This window comes from Protomyctophum bolini, assembly GCF_963924005.1.
Source record: "Protomyctophum bolini genome assembly, chromosome: 22".
NCBI classification, from domain to species: domain Eukaryota; kingdom Metazoa; phylum Chordata; class Actinopteri; order Myctophiformes; family Myctophidae; genus Protomyctophum; species Protomyctophum bolini.
In genome coordinates this window covers 19,472,888-19,491,252 of record NC_137883.1, presented here as the reverse complement: position 1 = coordinate 19,491,252, position 18,365 = coordinate 19,472,888, and the positions used below count along the sequence as shown (strand labels likewise).

Below are 18,365 nucleotides of genomic sequence, written 5' to 3'. Positions count from 1 at the left end.
AAGGAATGCAAGGAGAAGAGAACGGGCAAGAGGAACAGACAGGGAGGACTGAAAGAGTGAGGCTCACCTGACTGTTGCCATAGGGAGGCAGGACTACTCCATTGCTCTGACTAAGTGCTTTCAGAATAGTGTCAAACTATATGACAGGACAGGGGTGAGGGTGAGTGAGAAAAGAACAGAGATGCACAGAAAGGGATAGAAAGGGTAAGTGTAAGAGTATCCTACGAAAAGGATTTGAAATGAGAAATATTTAATGCCATTGGTCTGGGAGTGGGACCATGGGGAGACTAAGGACTGGCATGAGACTCGCATTCTAGTCTTTACTTGAAGTATGCTCTCTGTTTTTCACTGGTCAATAAGAATTATACACCTATTTTATTACTGATAGAATAATTCGTAATTACTACGAAATTCTTATTGAAAACATATTACAAACTTAAGTGACTAAATCAATATTATGCTCCACATTAAAGCCCTCCTGTGCAGAATTTTACCAATGTCATCATTGTTGTGCAGAGTTATTACATTTAGAAGGTCATTAGTGGAAAATCAAATGACAAAAAAAGTCAAAGTCATACGATTTGTCACACACGTTAACGCAGTGAAATTTGTTCTCCGTATTTGACCCATCTCTTGGAGCGGTGAGCCGCAGCCAAGGAGCGGTGAGCTGCAGCCGTGCCACGCTCGGGAATAAATTGATTAGTTGATTTGACCCCCCCAATCCAACCCATTGATGCCGAGTGCCAAGCAGGTCTCATTTTTACAGTCTTTGGTATGACCCAGCCGGGGGTCGAACCAAAGCGTTGGAGGAGCATTGCGTTGGTACTGGTCATTGCATGACATAGTAGTAGTAGTAGTAGTAGTAAGGCATTGAAGCAATTATTAAAGACATGAAAAACAGAGAGCAAACTTCTGTGAAGGCGTGTACTGTGCACTGTGAGGCAAACAGGTACCGAACATTTGTGGTATGACACTAAACCCACGGCATCAATCAGTCATGAGGTTTGTAACAGCAGTTTATTTATACAAACTAGGCACAGATGTGTTTATGTGGTAGTATACAACCATGTTACACGGCAATATTGATTGATTGATTGAAATATTTATTAACAGTTTGCAGAATTACAGTACATTTCAAGCACAAACTCAATACAAAGACTGTTAACTGCCGAATCTGGGTTGTACATGGTTCATTGCACTTCCTCTGGTGTTGTGGGTGTGGACTTAACATTAAGGAAGTATCTAGACAGGTACATGGGTATCTTGGTGGTGTATCGAATCTTGAGGACCAGACCCATTGCAAGATGTTGTACTCTGTCGTCGACCCTAAGACATTCCAGCCTGTCAAAGTGGGCAGGGGTGAGGTGGGTTCGGGGGCTGAGGCCAAGTAGGAGCCTGACCAGTTTGTTTTGGGAAGTCTGGAGCCTAGTTTTAAGGGCCTTTGAGGTGCTATGGTACCAGGAGGTGCATGCACAGTCAAAGAAACCTTGTACGAGGGCTCCTGTTAAGGTCTTCAAGGTGTTTTTGTTGACCAGTGAGGAGATCCTGTAAAGGAATCTTGTTCTTTGGTTGACTTTTTTGATTAAATTGGTTGATCACCTCAATAACCTATTTTTGGTCCAGACCTAGAGTAGACTGATCACCACCTCATAACAAATCTCCTGGAGCAAATCAGAATCACCATTTCTCAACAGAGGCAGAAAATCAGGCTTGAAAGGAAGCATAGCACTAGTACAATTGCAGAATATAATCCAATTGCATTAATAGAACTGCGACATGTTATGAGCTTTCATGTCTCCTATAATGACTTGACCCAAAATAGCAAAGCCAGTTTAAAAGTGGTTAATAGGCTTGGAAACTCAAACACTGTTGTTGATGCTGCATTTTTTACATTTTAAGATTAAAATGATAGGATACTAGTTCCTGTCTGACTTGTTTGACTAATAGTGTGCAGAAGCACACTATTACAAAAAATACATTGAGCTATAACTTACAAACATTTGAGATTAATAATATGACTGGAAATCACAACTTTGTCATTACCTACTATCACAGAAGTTGAGATCCATTTAGACATTCTAAAGAAATATCTTCTATATCCTAAAGGTTTTCTGAAAAACCTATGTTTTTCATGCTCAACCTATGCCCTGCTCAACCTTTTTCATGTCAAGGACCAGAGTGAACGTGAAAACGTTCACTCTGAAAGAATATAGATTCAAATATTTGCACCACATTTTCATGGTTTTTCAAAAATAGCCAAAGTATAACATAATGCTTAAAACACCAAAAGGGGTTCCCGTCCTGAATGGGTACAATACTGAAACTATTGATATGGAGAGGCAGAGTTGCATTCGAGGGATGCAGCCAGGTTTAAATGGTGTATGCATGTGTGTGTAATGTGCTTGTCTGTTCATGCAGTCAGAAAAGCTGAATAGTTTGTTTATGGGATACTGGAACAAAAATGACCCAAACAGTCATCAACAGCATACGGTAGTCATTAAAAGACAGAGCTGACCAGGGTAAGGATTAGCATGAACACTATTGCCTGTGATGCTAGCTCACTCTCACAGTACCAGCTACTCGAGTTGTTCTGACGTTACTTCAAGCCTTCAATTGAGTGCAGTTTTGCCTGTCGACCCTCAGTGCTGACTCAGTTCAAGACTTCTTCTGTCTGCTGTCATGCATGTACTGCCAAGGATGTATATTATGTCCCGTGGCAGTACATGACAGCATTGGAATTTTAATGGCCCCAGGCCCAGACAGAACAGGTATAACCAACAATCAGGCAGCGTGAATAGGAGGTCTCAATAGCAGTTTTTCTTTTGTTAGAAATAAAACAAAAAGAAAGGTCTCCTGGTCCTGTACCTAAATATTGATAATGAGGATGTTGAATCGGTTCGGCGTGCAGACTGTAGGACAGCTATTCATACTAATCCAATAGTATAATCAGCGGTGCACATTACTGGTGCACCAGAGCGCATGCGTGGTGAAAACATTTGCTGCGCGGTAGATCAAAGGCATGCAAGACGCATTTGCGCACCAACAGCTGACAGGAATTTAGAGAATCCTGTACATTACAAGTTATTTTGAAGAGGAAGTCAGAGCACAGGAAGTCTGTTTCAGTTGTAAACAAGCTACCATTATTTAGCTGTCAAAGTGCTAGTCGCTAAACCACATTAGCAACCATTATTCATAATATGAAAACCATGCATCCATCACTTGATTCCACACACATGTATTACTTAAACATTGGAAGCTGCAGCATTAGGTGAGTAATTCATTGTATCTGTGTTGGACGTCTACTGTAGATGACATACATTAACATCAGATGCTATAGTGGGCCTACACATAACACAGAACTGAGGACACTAGGACAAAGATGGACAGGTGACTACAGACAAACAAACCACTGTCAGACTGAAGGCTAATGTATGCTTTGGCCGAATATGTGTCATGCGATGATGTCGCACTCGCATGACACTTTTTGGCTGAAGTGTAAATGATTAGGCTTGACAGACAGAAAATACTGAAAGAAGTCATAAACTCACATCTGGAGAGTTTCTGTCTGATGTCGCTACATCAGACTGGTTAAGCCCCTTCACCTTCCTCTTCTTCTTGGCCACTGGTGCTCCTCCTGCCCCCTTCTCTCCTCCACCACTGGGAGGGGTGCTCTTCTGCTGAAACTCCTTCAGCTGGGCAAAGGAGAGAAAGGGATGAGAGAACAGTAATGTCCTTCAGTAGCACAAAGCTGTTGTTCGGCTAACTAAAAAATAACTTGTGACTTCCTCCTCTCTCCTCCACTGTCTCCAGTGTGTAGACTGTGTACATGGGCGCTCTGTGCATGCGTGCGTAAGTGGGAGCGAGAAACAGACTATTCAAGAAACTACATTTTGTTTTTAACAACGCACCCTCATCACCAACTGCTTTCTAAAGAAATTGTACAATGCGAGTTACTACATTGATTGTTTTCTTCCATACAGATTTAACTTAAAGGCATATTTCACTTTCTAATAAAATAAAGAAAACTATTTATATAAAAAAATAAATGAAAAGGTAAATGGAAAAATCACAGAGGGGGTTGTGATTTTTCCATTACTTTTTATGTTTATTGTTTATTTTCTATTTAAAAGTGAAATATTCCTTTAACTTATGAACATCTAACACTATTACAATGTTTATGAATGACCCATTTATTTTTCTTGACTAAGGGTACACTAATTAACTTGTGGTAGGCTATCGAGTGTACAACTTCTCCATGCCCACGGCATGCCTCCTAGTGACAGCTGTCACTGGCGAGGACACAGGCTCAGTCATCTCGAGTAGATAGTTAATGGAAATTCCAACATGAAAAGTCTAAATACTGGGGTTGAAACCAGTCCACAAACATATCACATATCCACGGAAATAGAAAGGCAACAGCAAATGCTGACGGGTCAACTGCCCTGGCTAACAGTTACAATTGATAAGGCCAATCTTTCTTAGAGCACAGGGAGACAAGGACAATGTGGACGAGGTGGGGGTGTCAGCTGTCAAAACAGTTAGTCATCTTATCATGTTAACTTAGTTCCAATGTCTCACTGGGGGTATTGTTGAAGTTGCTGCAGGCTGGATACTTGATTCTGATCCACAGACAAGCTTTACTTAGGTAACTGTTGTCTAGTATAATTTCACTACATTAAAATTAACTGCATAGCTACCAAATCAAGTTAGCCATTAGCAAAACACGCTAACCAGAAACGGCCAACTACATATTAGAAAATGTGGTAGAAAGCCACACACAACCACTTAGTAAATGCCTGAAGTGGAACAAGTAGGCAAAGAATAAATGTATAAATGTCTCCAACAACTACAAATAGTCAAATAAGCTCGCAATTCAATATTATCAATCGAGGCCCATAAGAAGCCCCGGCCTCTCCTATCCGACGAGCGCCTTGATACATGCAGGACGGTCGGTCAGAGCGACAGGGGACGAGTCGGAGGACGTGTAATGTCACCATCCTCCTCGATGAACGAAAACAAACCACTGACAAGTCAAACAGCCACAATGAGAGGCGCGTAGGATGCTTCCCACGATTGTTTTGTTATTATAGTTCAAAATAAATTCTAATAATTTACCTTTTTCTTGGCTGCGGCGAGTTTGATTTGCCTGCTCTGGTCCGCCATCCTGCTCGTCCGGTAGGCGAACCACCGAACCACGTCATCAGTTTGGGTTGCACTGGAACATAGTAGCTGCCACTAGGGGCGCTATATTAAATGCCGGTGTTCCCATAGCATCAAAACTATTCCAAAGTATGTTCTTATCTTGGGTGCTTGCTTGGATGTAATGCCTTAACATGTGAGAAGTGAGATGCACGTTTAAAGCCTCACTGTGTAACTTTTATTTTATATTGGGGTGGTTGCATTTTGTCTCCCTGCTCTTCTATTGAGATATTATTTTTTGTTTGTGTCAAAGGTCATGTCTCACAGGATCTGACCCATGGATCTGACTCCAAATTGGACTTATGGTCAAGATTCAATTCATCCCACAAGCAAGCAGGTCGGCTCTATTAGCTAAATGGTAAAAATGTTATCACTTTCACAGGAAACTGGGTTCAAATCGAGGGTAGAAGATAGAAGTTATAGTGCTGTTTTAACTTCTTTGTTTTATTGATTGTGCATCCCAACACTGGATCTGGACCCATTTGTTATGACATTAGTAAATATGCCTTTTTTATTTATTTTTTATTAATTAATTCCTTTTTTTTCTTCTTCTTTTTCATTTTCAAAGAGATTTTTCTTTTCAGAAATCCCCCCAACCCGCCCACAAGAATTTCAGAAATTTCTAGTGAAAACAGCAGATCTACAGGCAAAGTGTCAGGAGTGATTTGTAATAGTCACAGAAGGGTAGTAGTGTGAGAGGGAAGATGTACAAGACGGTAGAGACCAGCCATGAAGTACGTACAGCTTGGAAATGGGTGGCACAGACGAAATTACAGGAGGCAGAGCTGCAGGTGGCAGAATGGGCTATATATATGCACACAGAATAACTCTTCCTACTTCCGGGGTTGGACTGGATTCTCAATATGGTTTTCAATGATAATGAGTAGTTCAATTAAATAAAATGAAAAAAATAACAGGCAATGTAAATGTTCCACATACTTTACAATACATAATAAAAAATACATAAATGTGATAAACATGAAAAAACTAAAAACAGTTAAACAAGCCTGCATGGATTATTATTAAGTTCAACTGTTTTGTAGGTGATCAGAATATATGAGACATAGAAACAACAGGATAAGAATAAGGATGACCTTACTGTCTGCATCTAACAGATGCATCTCGTATCAATAATCAACATGCTATAATTATGACAACAAGTTGTATCTGGTATCAAGTAGGCCTACATAGCAGGCGTCACGAGATGGCCATGATGATGCACAAATCATAACACTATATGGTTTTCTACAAAGTTGATCTATCCCTCCCCAAGGAACACTTCTGCACTTGATTTCTGTTGTAGAGAATCAGAATCAGCTTATTGTCACATCACAGGTTTACAGGTTTTTAACTGTAGACCCACGCAGCACTCTTATATTCTCTTATCCACTCTCAACCCCAACCACATTGTGGTTGGGCCAATTTTAGCAATAAATAGACTTGGCAATGTATGGCTATGGATAACATGTGACTATAATTGGTACCAAAGCTGTGGCATCATCACAACACCAGTGTTGACTCTTACTCTAAAATCAACTGAACTGAGTGGTGCCCTCAAGGGGGTGCGTGACATGAAAAGGGTAATGGCGGTTTTATTTAGCACAACCGGCAAAATCTGGTAAACCACTGTTGTAAAGAGATGTATAAAGCAGCTGCGGAAGTATACAGCATCTGCATGTCTCTCAGTGCAGTGACATTCTGTGATTATTTGCCATAATCATATTAAAAATGTTATAATTCTCTGCCAAATACAACGAGACTTTTTTGGGGTCCTGACTCCTCCATCGTAACTTCCAGTCATCCCAATTCTCCATACATCTGGCCAGTTTGTTGGTATTTTCCGTAACTACTTAAATCTGTTGAACAGGGTCCCCCAGGGGTACAGTAGGTGAAGGTCTGCTCCTTTTTTGTCTCTACACTAAATCTCTTTGCTGAAAATAGCCGGTCTACAAACTGAGCTGTAGATCTTCTATTTTCTGAATGTTTGCCATGTGATTGAGTTGTTGACATAGGCTGACCACAGTCCGCTAGGCTACATGTTATAGTCTAATTGTAACAACCGTCGGAGGTGCGACAGGCCCAAGGCCTAGCAGGAAGACCATCCATTCCTCTGTATGAAATAATTATGCCCGTAGCAATTGCAACGGCTAAACTTATGTAACTTAGATAGCATTTTTATGTAGACATAGCACTCTATAATAATGTGTACTATTGTTTTCTTGTACAGATATTCTGCTGTTAGTCGGATGTTATAGGTCCTTAGCTTGTTTATGATCCTTGATGACTATGTATTTGATGTATATAACATTGGTCTTGCTTACTGTAAATCGCTCTGGATTAAGTCTGCTAAATGCCTAAATTGTAATTAGAGTAACCCAAACTGCTGACAAGGACTGGCCCTGGGAAAGGCTGACTTTTTGGTCTCTTATCGGCAGAGGCCATATGGCATATGGGATACCTCACCTTTGACTAAATGGCCTTGGAGTGATTGCATGCAGGACATATGGATCAACAGTTCATCATAATTATGTATTCAACCGCAGACTCCCATTTAAAAGATTTTTTGCCAGGGACCCCCATAAGAAAAGACTCAGTTAACATGTTGTGACACATTGTGATCATGTCGAAGTGTTTAAAGTAACTGTTCCTTATTTTGCTGTGGGGCCCCCTGGAACACCCTCCAGGATCCCTGGGAGTCCCTGGACTCCACTTTGAGAACCACTGTCATTTATTACACAACTAAATTATTTAAAGGATTCATCAAATGTTCCCACTCTGCCCTGTCATTTCGCAGAATTTGGAAAATAGACTGAAGATATAACGTAGACATCAGTTTGACCCTTTTAATAATTGTATAGACATTTGAGCAATGCAAATGTGTGTAATGTAATGTTATATATTTTCTCAATGACCCCCATTGTGCCCCCATACAGCAGGCCTAAATAATAGGATGGAAAGGGGTGATTATGATATTCATTATTGCATATCTGTTTGTAGGCTATGTCAGCGTTGATATTGTGGAAAGCCATAGTAGTTTGATTGATTGATTGAAATATTTATTAACAGTTTGCAGAATTACAGTACATTTCAAGCACAAACTCAATACAAAGACTGTTAACTGTGAGTGGACGACCCCAATTAAGCATTACACTTGTTTACGGGGTCCACCACTCCACCTTGTTCAATTCATCAAAACATTTAGAGACTTACAAATAGACACTTCTATAGTCAATGAACAGAACAGGAATTCATCATAAAGGAGGTAAAAAGGGAAAATAAACATATACAGTGAGGGGGAAAAGGGGTAATATGTGAATATGTTCTGAATGATGCAACTATCTTACAACCTAGTTTTTTTGTTGTTGATGTAATTACTAATTACATCTCCATTCAATGCACTCATTCAATGCACTGACTCACTGACACACATGTTTCTTTACTGGTAGTAGTGAGTAGTGACGAGTCAATCATTACATGGTAATTGGTAACACATAGCTTAAAACATTAGAGACATATGAATGCATGCTGATTGCTGAATATTACAATAAGTCTTCATGGACTCAAATATTGATCTACTGGGATGACGCCTAGGCTGCAGGGCATTGGGCAACATACAAAAAGAAATGCACATTGTAAACGAACAAGAAAGGCACATTCACACAGACATTGTATGTAAAATGATCCCTTCCGACAAGTCTATGGCACAAAAAATATGATCCAGTGACAGCTAGCCTATCAGCAGCGATAGAGTAAGACATGACTCATGACGTTGACGTTGCCAAACGTGTGCAAATCAGCGGCGGCCAGCATGCCCCGTGCAGCCAATGGGAGCCTTCCAACGAACTGCTACAGGACCAATCATGTACCTCCACGATGGGGACGAAGCGAATGCTTATATACGGACGGAGAGCGGACCATTCATTCAACACATCGTTTCATATACAGAGAATACAAGTGAAGAGAGGGACCATAAGCAGCTGCCATACCTTTAGTTGGATTACCGCCAAGGAGTCAGACAGGGAGACGAGGATCAATTCAGTATCTGCTCTAAAAGGTATGTGATAGAAGAACGCATGGTTTATTATTAATATCACATTTTGACATGAAATGGCCTAGCAGCTGGACGACATTTAGCTTTTCCCCTCGTCGGCACGCTACGCTAAATGCTATCAAAGCTAAAAGGGCTATTTCTGAGAGAGGAGAGGGAGAGGCTGGAAAATGTGTCATGTGGAATTTTTCTATTCGGTACTTTTGGTCAATGTCTTATATTTTACATGTCAATAGACGGTACATTAGCCCAACACATTCACGCGAGCTTGTTTAGCACGCTGCTGAAGCTAAAGTGCCGGGCGGGGTTTGAAAGGAAACCGGGTAAAGGAAGGCAGCTGTGGGGGCCACCACGTACCCGACTTTACTATCCTTCCTATCCCCATTATTTAATAAAAACCTGCCCAACATTGATGACGTTGTTTTTTAAGAAGGCGTCGATTTTGAGTATTTGGTGTTTAAAAAAAATCTAGGATATATTGTGTGATCCGTACGATACATCGACTACTACACCACGTAAGACCGGAGAGCATCGCAGTGCCTCTCCTCAAAGTTAACCTCGAGTCACCAGCACAGGCTTTCCGCTTTGCGCTAGCCTATACCTGTCAGACTCTGAAAGCCTGGTTTCCATTTAAATTACTAACCATTAACCAATCCTCTCCGGTCTAAAGCCCGCCTACTCCCAATACTGTATCCGGGCATTTCCACGCACCTCCTTGAACACTCATAGACCGTTTCCGTAACCGCTGTACGCCGGATGTGCAAACGGCAAAGCGATTTGATCGCTCTACCTCATATAGTAGCTTGACGTTTTTGATTGTACCATTTGCAAACCGTTAAAGTTTTCAGTAAAGGATTTTATAATGATGCTAAAAAGATGACGCAAAAGACAAAAAGCCCTTGCTTGTTTCCATTGTGGTCCTGTGTCATGGCAAGCTGCTATGAGCTCAAATATCCAGGACATGGTTGTCTTAATTGCACAATGTCATCACCTTACCAATTGATTTGACATTATTGTTCACCTTTTCACAGACTTCTTAAGTGAGCTGAACAACAGACCAGTGAAGATGAGGCTGTTGTGCATGGTGTTGCTGGTCGCCGGCACTGTGTTTGCCGATGACGACGATAAGAAGGAGAGCGTGGGGACTGTGGTCGGAATTGACTTGGGGACCACCTACTCATGGTAAGAGAGGTTCATTGTTACATTTTAATGTTTTTGTAATGTTCCTTTAATCATCATGCCTATTCTGGGGGAAACATTTGCTCATCATTAATGTTAACTGTCAACTCCCTTTTCCCTTTTTAGTGTTGGAGTGTTCAAAAATGGTCGTGTTGAGATCATTGCCAATGACCAGGGAAACCGCATCACCCCATCTTATGTGGCCTTCACCGCTGAAGGTGAGCGTCTGATTGGTGACGCTGCCAAGAACCAGCTGACCTCCAATCCTGAGAACACAGTGTTTGATGCCAAGAGGTTGATTGGTCGTACCTGGTCCGATACAAATGTGCAGGCGGACATCAAATACTTTCCATTCAAGGTATGTTCAAATGCTCCTGACACACGCCTCGGGTGGATGTAAATATTTGTTGAAACAAAATTACAAAAGGGATGTTCCTTTTTGTCTCTAGGTTATTGAGAAGAAGAGCAAGCCCCACATTCAGTTGGAAGTTAGTGGTGGACAGACTAAGACCTTTGCGCCTGAGGAGATCTCTGCTATGGTGCTGGTTAAGATGAAGGAGACTGCTGAGGCTTACCTAGGAAAGACGGTAAAGGAATTTAAAATCTACATGAAATCAGGAAAAATATGGATTGTGAATAAGGTGTTTTTTTTGTTGTGTAAGGTGGTTTTTCTCTTTTTTTTAACATTATTTTTTATTCGTTATGTTTACAAAGGTCACGCATGCTGTGGTTACTGTCCCTGCCTATTTCAACGATGCTCAGCGTCAGGCCACCAAGGATGCCGGAGTCATTGCTGGATTGATCGTCATGAGAATCATCAATGAGCCGTACGTGTCCCTCAAAATTAAAAAATATATAAATATCAGACCTACAAGCTCGCGCGCTATGAGCTTGTAGATCTGCTATTTTTCAATAGCTAAATTATAACCGGTTCCCGCCCAAAATGGGTTAAAATATTTACTGACATTTCTGTTTTTTACAGGACTGCTGCTGCCATTGCCTATGGTCTAGACAAGAAAGATGGCGAGAAGAACATTCTTGTGTTCGACCTTGGTGGTGGCACCTTCGATGTTTCCCTGCTTACCATTGACAACGGTGTGTTTGAAGTGGTAGCCACCAACGGTGACACTCACTTGGGAGGTGAGGACTTTGACCAGCGTGTCATGGAGCACTTCATCAAGCTGTACAAGAAGAAGACCGGCAAAGATGTGCGCAAGGACAACCGTGCTGTGCAGAAACTGCGTCGTGAGGTTGAGAAGGCCAAGAGAGCCCTGTCTGCCAGCCACCAGGCCCGCATTGAGATCGAGTCCTTCTTTGAGGGCGAGGACTTCTCTGAGACCCTGACTCGTGCCAAGTTTGAGGAGCTCAACATGGTAGGTTTCAGATCATGGGTGCCAATTGGTCTGCTCAAATGCCCCACAGCTTCAAGGTACATTTTTATTAACTTGGCTTTGTTTGCTTCCAGGATCTTTTCCGTTCCACCATGAAGCCTGTGCAGAAAGTTTTGGAAGATTCTGACCTGAAGAAACCTGACATCGATGAGATTGTCTTGGTTGGAGGCTCTACCCGTATCCCTAAAATCCAGCAGCTGGTGAAGGAGTTCTTTAATGGCAAAGAACCGTCCAGAGGCATCAACCCTGATGAGGCTGTGGCTTATGGAGCTGCTGTGCAGGCTGGAGTGCTCTCTGGAGAGGAGGACACTGGTAGGTCACCATTGCCAGCTGATTTCCACAATACATCCGTTACTGCAGGCATTTATTTTTTCACTTGACATGGACCTAACCTAATGTGTTTCATTTCCTATTCCAGGTGACCTGGTTCTTCTTGATGTATGCCCACTGACCTTGGGTATTGAGACTGTTGGAGGAGTAATGACCAAGCTGATTCCCAGGAACACTGTAGTGCCCACAAAGAAGTCCCAGATCTTCTCTACCGCCTCTGACAATCAGCCCACTGTCACTATCAAGGTTTATGAAGGTAAGACGAGACTTGGGACTCTTTCATGAACTTTGCAATAATGATGGTAACACTTTACCAGTCTCAGTCTCCTTGTTCTATATCTTATCAATATTGCTGAACTTTGGATCTGATTGTGAATTTCTACTTGTCCCCTGTTTAGGTGAGCGTCCCCTGACCAAAGACAACCATCTGCTGGGCACCTTTGATTTGACTGGCATCCCTCCTGCTCCCCGTGGCGTGCCCCAGATTGAGGTTACCTTTGAGATTGATGTCAATGGTATCCTGCGTGTGACTGCAGAGGACAAGGGCACAGGCAATAAGAACAAAATCACCATTACCAATGACCAGAACCGCCTGACACCTGAAGACATCAAGCGCATGGTAGACGATGCCGAGCGATTTGCCGATGATGACAAGAAGCTGAAGGAGCGTATCGATGCCCGCAACGAGTTGGAGAGCTATGCCTACTCTCTGAAGAACCAGATCGGTGACAAGGAGAAGCTCGGTGGCAAGTTGTCCGACGAGGATAAGGAAATCATCGAGAAAGCTGTGGAGGAGAAAATTGAGTGGATGGAGTCTCACCAAGAGGCAGAGCTGGAAGAATTCAAGGCCAAGAAGAAGGAGCTTGAAGAAATAGTACAGCCCATTGTTGGCAAGCTTTATGGTGGAGCTGGTGGACCCCCACCTGAGGGTGGAGAGGGCGAGCAGGATGAGAAGGATGAGTTGTAGGCAGGTGTAACGTAAAAAAAAGTACTTTGTTCTGCCACCTTTTGCCTCTCTGGTAGTGGCATCTAGATGTACATAATGGACTCATTGACTCAAATGGTGAGAAGAAAGGTGGGGAAGGAGTGGCAAAATGACCACGCTGAAAACTTCTGTAAAGATAATTGAAATAACTTTCAATGTGTGAGGGATGTGCTCTTCGCTCTAGGGTGGAGATATTTGTCGGCCCAGATTTGTGGCTCGCTACTGCTGTTCTCAGGCAGTCCTGAAAGGGGTTCTTTAGTGGGGAGGGGCTAGTAAGGGAGGGGGGGGGGGGGGTTCATGGGTTCATGGGCTTGACATGTTCACTGACTATGTTAAAGTTATTTATTGACTCTGGTCATTGTAGAGCCTTTCTACAATGAAGATGTTGAAATAAATGTTTGATATAAAGTTTTGTCTTGTGTTCCATCAGTTCATACCTTGGGTTATTGACCATTCTACCTCTATATACATGGTAATGATGCAAATGAGGGCACCATGATCTTAATTTAAATTGGTAGTGTAGTGCGCTACTGGTACATTCTCCAATATATTATGGTTCTCATTCAACAATGTTGTTTTGACACTATTCTGATGGTAATCATTGCTTTTGTTTGGCAACAGCCTGGGTAACCATCTCTTTGGCAACAACCCACAGAAATATTTTTATTCAATTTCATCAGAATAGGGTAAAGTGTCAGTTTAAATTTAGTCTGTTCATTTCTTTGTCATTACTTCCAATTTCACTTTTATCCTGTGAGTTCTCCAAGCTGAAATTCTGAAAATGCATTTTCTGTTAACTAAAAGAGCTGGAGAGACAGGGAGACTCCTAATTAATGATTACTATCAGAATATAGAGCAAAAAATTCCTTGCCATTTTTAAATGTTAAGTTTAAAAGTTGTTAAATTGCTTGTTCAATAGTAATTGCTGTAGTTGCTCATTAATGGGTCTCGCCTGACGTCGATAATAAATAAAAGCTCTTCTAAATGACAATTTTCGGAAAGATTGGTGAGGCACATTTTAGCAGACCTACAAGCTCATACCGTGCCGAGCTTGTAGATCTGCTATTTTTCAATAGCTAAATTATAACTGTTTAAAACAAAGGGGTTCCCGCCCAGAATGGGTTACAAAATAAATGTGTCTTTGGGTTGGGATACCAAGTTCATCCAATCAAGATCTCACACAGGATAAACGAGTGAAATGGGAAGTGATGAGCAAACAATTTAATACTATGAAATTATAGCCGACATGACCTGATTGGATTAAATGGACACTTGAATATGTAGTTTAAGAGCTGAGAAGTGGAGCCCCCTGTTGCAATTACAATCATTATACTAGCCACGGGTAGTTAACGTGAAATACTTTAATATTAGAAATGGTATGTAAAATGATTCGGGCATTTAAGCATACATCATGTTAACACAGTTGCAACACAGTCACTATGAATTACTCCCTGTGTGTCCATCCCTCCAAATACAAAGGCCAGCTGTAATGTCTCCATTGGGGCTGTTGCGCCTTGGGCCAGATCGCCATTTCCATCATCAGCCCTCACCGTCCAAGGTATTAAACACATAGAATGATCAAGGCGGTTGGGTGGAATATCCCCACTGAAATTCATCAGTACCCATCGCTTTTTGTCTGCAAGTAGAGAATAGATTTTAAGAAAGATTACAATGTGAATGCTCTGTGGCATCTGTGAATGGTAAAGTTGAAAACATTTTGAGTACAAAAATAAAAACAATGGCTACACAAACGTGGTCATACCAGTGTGAAATCTGTACATAGAGTTGGTAGCTCCTTCTGAAGTCAATCCCCCAAAGACATATATGTCCTTGCCCAGTGCCACTGCAGAGTGAGCTGCAACTCCTTGAGGGATATCTCCTTTGCTCTGCACCTTCTCCCACTTCATGTTACCTTTAAATAGACCCACAGTTATGGCACTTTAGTACATGACAATACTGAGGCATACTGAATTTACAATACAGAACAGAAGTTTAGTGATCTATATTCCCTGTGATGATCCAATGAGAGAACTGAGAGCAACTTTGTTCCTCTGGTATAGCTAGAGCTTACCTGTGTCCAGTGAGTACATGTCACTATGGAATTTGTCTCCTGCCATCCCTCCATGGATGTAGATTCTTGAGCCCACTGCCACTATGATGTGGCCATGCCTGGCAGATGGATGCTTCCCCTGTGTTTCTGGTTGAGACCAGGAGGATGACACTGAATAGTGATGAGAGAGAGAGAAAAACTATACATTAGTTTAGACAATTTTTGGTTTAGACTAGCCATTGGTTAGACCAGTCATTAGTCCAACAACTACAACCTATCTCAAACCCTCACCCTAAACCTAACCTCCCACGGGGCAGCACACCTAAACCTAACCTTAACCCAAGTCTAACCAATGACTAGTCTAAACTAATTATGCGCCCCATACTCTCCCCTTGAGGAAATACAATGCTTTGGCACAACTTTTTCATTTAATCACTTTGAATCCGGTGTTCCTATTTTAGGCATTATAAGCACAAGCACATCACATTATAAACAAACAAAACTATGATGACTCTAGACTCTAGAGTCATCATAGTTTTGTTTGTTGGGAATTACCAGTTGGAATACCTTGCTTTTGTAGGGCCATCACTAACCTGTATCAAAGACATGTAGCTTTGGATCAGAGATGGGTGTAGCACTTGCTTCACCACCAGAAAACACATATAGTCTGTTCCCTATGCAGGCTGAGTTGGTGTGATATGTCCTGGGACATGGGGCTTTCCCTTTCACCTCCACAGTCTTCCATCGTGACCCACTGTCTGGAATAGATTAGGTCAAACAAGACTGCTCATCCAATGTTATGTTATTTTGATTGTGTCAAAAATAATGAAATAAATGAAATAGTCCATCAAAGTTAATTGAAATTACAATAGCCTATAGTTTCCAAATGAAAGAACATTAGATGACTGCGGATTCATTGTTTTAATTAATTGTTCCACACAAGCCCCTAATCAAGGTGTTTTGCATATTTTCACATGGTATACAATCATTCTGTAATGAAAATAATAACACATTCAATTAGGCTTTGTACCAGTTAGTTGTACGTTCTGGATGCAGTTCCGATTTCCACTTGGTTGTGCCCCGGCAAACACCCATAGACTGTGTGGACAGCTCTCAGGCACAAAACTACAGTGTTCATACCTAGACTCCAAACCTTCCCACTCTGGAATGTCCCACTCATGACAATCTAACAGGTCCAAAGTGATTAAAAAAAAAGAGAATAGATATAGAATACAGTGCATACAGTAATGAGAGTTAAAGGTTTCATGTTTTTTCGTTTTTCTTTTAGGTTTTATGACCTCAATTACACCCAAAAAACCTGAACTTGAACATTCAGTGGATTTTCTGTGGTCTGGAGTTTTATCTGGGGTTTGGAAGCCCCAGACCACAGAAAATCTACTGAATGAGTTCAGGTTTTTTTTTGGGTGCAATTGAGCTCAGTTTTTTTGTCACAATCTCCAATCCCCAAATGTCAGAAAACATCCCTCTACCTAGATTTATGACATGGGATTCAGAAAAGCTGCCATTGGGATTGGCTCCTCCAACAATAAGGATCTTTCCTTTGCCTTCATCGTCAGAGCAGGGAACGTATGTGCAGGTGTGGCCGACACTAACACCTGGGCCACTTCCCCTGGGTATTATAGCATACCTGCGGACATCACCAAGAGTTCAACAAACAAGAAAGATGCAATATCAAACTAATAGTGTAATAGAGTGTAACTTAATTATTACCATATTCCTTCTTTCGGCTTGACCTCAGGGTCAAGTACTGGGAGAAATTCCATGTCTGTAGAAGAGAAAAGTAGCCCAATGAGTGACAATATCAATGATATGCAATGACAGGTATACCACCTATCATTTAATTACTCATATTTATAATTGCTCAGAAACAATTATTTCCGTGTCAAATATCACAATTTAAAAACGACATACATGTTAATTAATTAAATGAACATTAAATTGCTTCACAATCACATTTGTTTCCCAGCGTATTGTGAAATAGTGAATCAAATACCGCCCCCATCTGGCGAAGTCTGGTTAGGCCATCCCACCTTAGAGAGTATTATACTCTAAGCATCCCACCCATGACCCAAAATTGCCTAATAAAACAAAATGCCAGCCAGACGCCAGAGGATTTTAATGGAGTGGTTTCTGTTGCAACTGGCCTGTACAGATGTCGTTCAGCTGGAGAGGGACACTGCAGTTCAGGCCCCTGTGCCAGGGCTTGCTTGGGTATATTGTAATGTGGACCCTGTTGTAAACAAGTGTAATGCTTAATTGGGTCGTCCACTCACTAACAGTCTTTGTATTGAGTTTGTGCTTGAAATGTACTGTAATTCTACAAACTGTTAATAAACATTTCAATCAATCAATCAATCAAAAAAGTATAATTTCTCACCAGAGGGTAATTCTATTCACAAAGTGAGGTTGACACAGTGGCAGCTAATGGTTGTTTGAACCTAGCAAGTTCTTAAAATAACTGTAGTGTAGTAGTAGTACTACTACAACAGTTGAAAACCATTGATAGCATTTTCAATAGCATGAAACTCAGATTACCTCTGTCGTTTCTAGAGAGAGAGTAGTTTACATTCCACGTATTTTAACGCAAGCGCGTTCTGGTCTGTACTTTCTGTCTGTATCCATCTATATCACATAAAAAAAAATGTAGCTATTATTAAAATCTGTAACTGAACAGATAATGCATGTAGCTTTGTTGCTAGTTGCGCAGCAACAACCATACTAAAACATTAACGCCGCATAATAACCCCAAAACGACCTGGAAGTGAAGTTTACAGAGCGAGCAGGAAGCCGTTTCTGAATATATAGTGTACAATAATGTAGGGCGGCCTCCCTATGGCGCCCTCCAGTGGGAACATGCAACGAATCAAAATGATCACTTCTTACACCCTTTGGACAAGATTGTAGGTGTATTGTTTGTTCCAAGAGAAAGTGATGTGGCCTGTTATTAACCACTTATTTATTCATCTGTGATAATCTGTTCATTATGTTCCCTTCACATTTTATGAAGGGCTTGGCCCTTCATAAAATAGATGGAAAGGTCTTTTTACTCCGTTTCCTTACTCTTTAGACGTGTAGGCCTTTAGCAGTCTGTCTACAATGTCTGTTGGAGAAATCTCTCATGCTCCCAGCTAGGTCTCACTAAAGCAGAGATGTGACCAATAA

The 18,365-nt window shown here is 41.4% G+C and overlaps 3 protein-coding genes across 7 annotated transcripts in view; 1 reads left to right on the top strand and 2 right to left on the bottom strand.

The window, feature by feature from the left end:
* The window catches only part of golga2 (golgin A2), a gene marked incomplete at its 5' end in the record, with an annotated part of 29,213 nt that extends 24,012 nt beyond the window's left edge, over positions 1–5,201 (bottom strand). Inside the window, 4 exon segments of the mRNA XM_080756097.1 lie at positions 68–136; positions 3,549–3,692; positions 5,116–5,168; positions 5,171–5,201. Of these exon segments, the coding sequence (XP_080612223.1) occupies positions 68–136; positions 3,549–3,692; positions 5,116–5,168; positions 5,171–5,201 (297 nt within the window).
* A 3,924-nt stretch (positions 5,202–9,125) lies between these two features.
* On the top strand, positions 9,126–13,396 carry hspa5 (heat shock protein 5). Its single transcript, XM_080756798.1, has 9 exons — positions 9,126–9,253; positions 10,279–10,429; positions 10,553–10,784; positions 10,876–11,013; positions 11,141–11,253; positions 11,409–11,799; positions 11,892–12,129; positions 12,236–12,403; positions 12,546–13,396. The coding sequence occupies exons 2-9, from the start codon at positions 10,314–10,316 to the stop codon at positions 13,112–13,114; spliced, it is 1,965 nt and encodes a 654-aa protein (XP_080612924.1). The 5' UTR covers positions 9,126–9,253; positions 10,279–10,313; the 3' UTR covers positions 13,115–13,396.
* A 1,082-nt stretch (positions 13,397–14,478) lies between these two features.
* On the bottom strand, positions 14,479–17,978 carry rabepk (Rab9 effector protein with kelch motifs). 5 transcript variants are annotated; one of them, XM_080756018.1, is made up of 9 exons: positions 17,959–17,978; positions 17,348–17,433; positions 16,914–16,968; positions 16,673–16,830; positions 16,213–16,368; positions 15,776–15,940; positions 15,204–15,353; positions 14,895–15,044; positions 14,479–14,768 (listed from the first exon to the last, which is right to left on the bottom strand). In XM_080756018.1, exons 3-9 carry the CDS (start codon positions 16,964–16,966, stop codon positions 14,542–14,544), a joined length of 1,059 nt encoding a protein of 352 aa, XP_080612144.1. In that variant the 5' UTR covers positions 16,967–16,968; positions 17,348–17,433; positions 17,959–17,978; the 3' UTR covers positions 14,479–14,541. The 5 variants fall into 5 exon arrangements, with proteins under 5 accessions (XP_080612144.1, XP_080612142.1, XP_080612145.1 ...); XM_080756016.1 differs by lacking the exon at positions 17,959–17,978 and adding an exon at positions 17,581–17,933; XM_080756019.1 differs by lacking the exon at positions 17,959–17,978 and adding an exon at positions 17,739–17,933.
* Positions 17,979–18,365: the final 387 nt, after the last annotated feature.